Source organism: Azolla caroliniana, unplaced genomic scaffold (assembly GCF_043228905.1).
Source record: "Azolla caroliniana isolate FFs.n. ecotype wild unplaced genomic scaffold, voAzoCaro1.0.p SCAF_1, whole genome shotgun sequence".
NCBI lineage: Eukaryota > Viridiplantae > Streptophyta > Polypodiopsida > Salviniales > Salviniaceae > Azolla > Azolla caroliniana.
The window spans coordinates 446215-448787 of record NW_028230436.1 but is presented as its reverse complement, the minus strand read 5'-3'; the positions used below and the strand labels follow the sequence as shown (position 1 = coordinate 448787).

General features: G+C 39.6%; 1 protein-coding gene across 1 annotated transcript; it reads right to left on the bottom strand.

The window, feature by feature from the left end:
• Window positions 1-666: 666 nt before the first annotated feature.
• Window positions 667-2139, bottom strand: LOC147868084 (F-box/kelch-repeat protein At5g15710-like). Its single transcript, XM_087315132.1, has one exon. The coding sequence runs from the start codon at window positions 2118-2120 to the stop codon at window positions 942-944; it is 1179 nt and encodes a 392-aa protein (XP_087171258.1). The 5' UTR covers window positions 2121-2139; the 3' UTR covers window positions 667-941.
• Window positions 2140-2573: the final 434 nt, after the last annotated feature.

The following is a 2573-nucleotide window of genomic DNA, read 5'->3' as shown; positions in this document are numbered from 1 at the left end:
AATTAACCTTCAACTTTTATAGTTCCTTGTCTTAACAAATAATCTTTGCCATTATAATTAGATGAAATCAAAGGTTTCCTTTGCATTACTTGATCACACCCGATAAAACATTAAATTAACCTTCAACTTTTATAGTTCCTTGCAACCAAGATAGTTTGACAACATTGCAATTATGAAGGGGACAATACATGCCAAGATTGAGAGTGGAGAGGGAACTAGAGACTTTGACCATGTAGCAATTGATTCAAGTTTTACCACATACATAACTTTATTTGAAGCTCTTCATATGTGTTGCCAGAACAAGTTCCAATTATTATGTTTAATGAGTTCAAATACAATGACATATTTGTGTGAGGAATGAGGAAATACAAAATATGATAAGAAGTTACTCATCCTGTGAAAGCTATGTTGCCTTTGTCTTTTGCAGTGAACAATATTTCCTTAGGGGTGAAAAGTGTCTTTGATCAAGGAGAAGTTAAAGTGTGCTTCATTGAAGAAAATGTTAGGTCCGTCCAAGAAAAGCACAAAAACACTATAAAGCTAGAAACACAAACATCAATGATTGTCTTCATTAATGATGAATGTATCTAATTACATTACTATAGAGAATGATTTCATCATTGACACAAGGAAGCTTATCTACCAAACATTGGAGAAGAAACATGATCATGGAATTAATTGGTGGAATAATATTTACTGGAAAGGAACAATTCCTTAAGGCAGCAAATGGCCTTGTAATTATATACAATACAAATCAGGTATTCGAAATCAATGGGAACTCCCAAATGCACACATTCTTCTAGTGTGCAAATGCCTTCGAGAATAAATCATTACCACTTTAATAGAAGCGATGAACTCTTCAATCCTCACCACCACCACCACCAGAGGGGTTTTGTAGGTATGTCGTTAAAAATGGAATACAGCCACATACCTCACTGTTTTCAGTTAGTTACAGGAGCAAAGCTTGGTTCAAATGCCAATGGTCTCATGCCTAACCAATACTTTCGTCCAGGTGGATAATCAACCCATTGCCATGTTTGATCAAAAAGATTATAGAGAGCGATTGGCTCATCATAATAGTTGAAAAAAACAAATCCTCCAGCAACAGCTGCTGTCGAGAATGCATTGAGTTTCTCATCAGCCAGCCTATCCAAAAACATCCACTTGGCTATATTATTCGCTTGTTGCTTCAGTTGCCATATCTCTATCACTTTGATTGTTTGAACCACCACAGTTAGATTTCCTCTATATTGCCCGAAGCAATGAAACTTTGATCCCTCTCCAAATTCACCACAGACTTTCGTGGCTCGATCATCCATATCCAATGACAATATTTCAAGATTGGCAAAATTCCTCGAGTAGACAGCCAAATAAAGAGTGGCTCTGATAAGAGCAACGCCCCGAAGCTGAGAAAAGGTCTCATCCCTAGAATCTAATTTCACACTCCATGAATGATTCCTAGAGTCATAAATCTCAATCAATGGGGCTTTACCCATGTGTCGATCTGATCGATCGATCCAACCAGCTACAACTACATTGAAATCAAGTGACTGATGATCCACATCGACACAAGTCACGCAAATGAATCGAATCGAACCACCCTTGATTTCACACCATTGCTTGGTGATGGGATTACATACAAAGAAAGCTTCAACGAGCCGGCTAGCAAGGTTGCTCTTCGAGAACAAGAGAATTCCACCACCCGAAGCTTCAAGCACAACATGTTTTGATGGGAAGAAATTAAATGGGATACAATGCCACTTTCCAGAACCTTCTATATATAATATATCGCTATGTGTACCAAGGAAAGGAGGGCACGCACCAACCTGGTGGGGTTGCATCTTCAGAAATTGCTTCTCAAATGGTAGTTGATTCCATCTCTTGCAAACTGTTCGGAATCGAAGAATAGAAGTTACAGGAAGCCTTGCGATGATCCGCTCGAGAAGATCCGGAGGGATCCGGGTCCATATCTCGGTTTTGAATGCCGTTGGATTCTCTGATACCGCCGATTCCTGGTCACATGAGGTCATCAAGGACGCAGGCGTAATATGGTGTGCTTTTAGAGCCATGACAGAAAACAACGAGGAGGAAGAGGAAGGAGATGGTTTAGGGGTTTCCATGGCCACAGGTTGAGTGGCAGTGGGTCGCCCCGCGGACCATAAAACGATACAAACAGAGAGATGGACTGCTTGCTTTTTCGTCGCCATGAATCCTTCTCTTTCGGATATTTATAAAAGTAACCCGTACGATTTTCTTGAGAATGCTATGAAACGAATGAAAGAGAAAAGGTAGGTGAGCAAGTGACTAACCTTGGTGGGGTGGGGTGTTAGTATTTGGAAAAGGCTTGATGTGCATTAAGGATAAACCCTTGCACATCGTCAATCCTGGACTCTTTGATATAAGCTTTTCTACTCTTTAAGTATTTTATGGTATTTAATTGCTCTATCAATCAATACCCATGACCAAGTTCATATGAAATTCCATCCAATGCCACTACGCATGGGTAGCTACCAATGTCGTCTTAATACTTACAAAATATTCCACTTTCTTGAATTGGTGGGCTTGGTGACTTG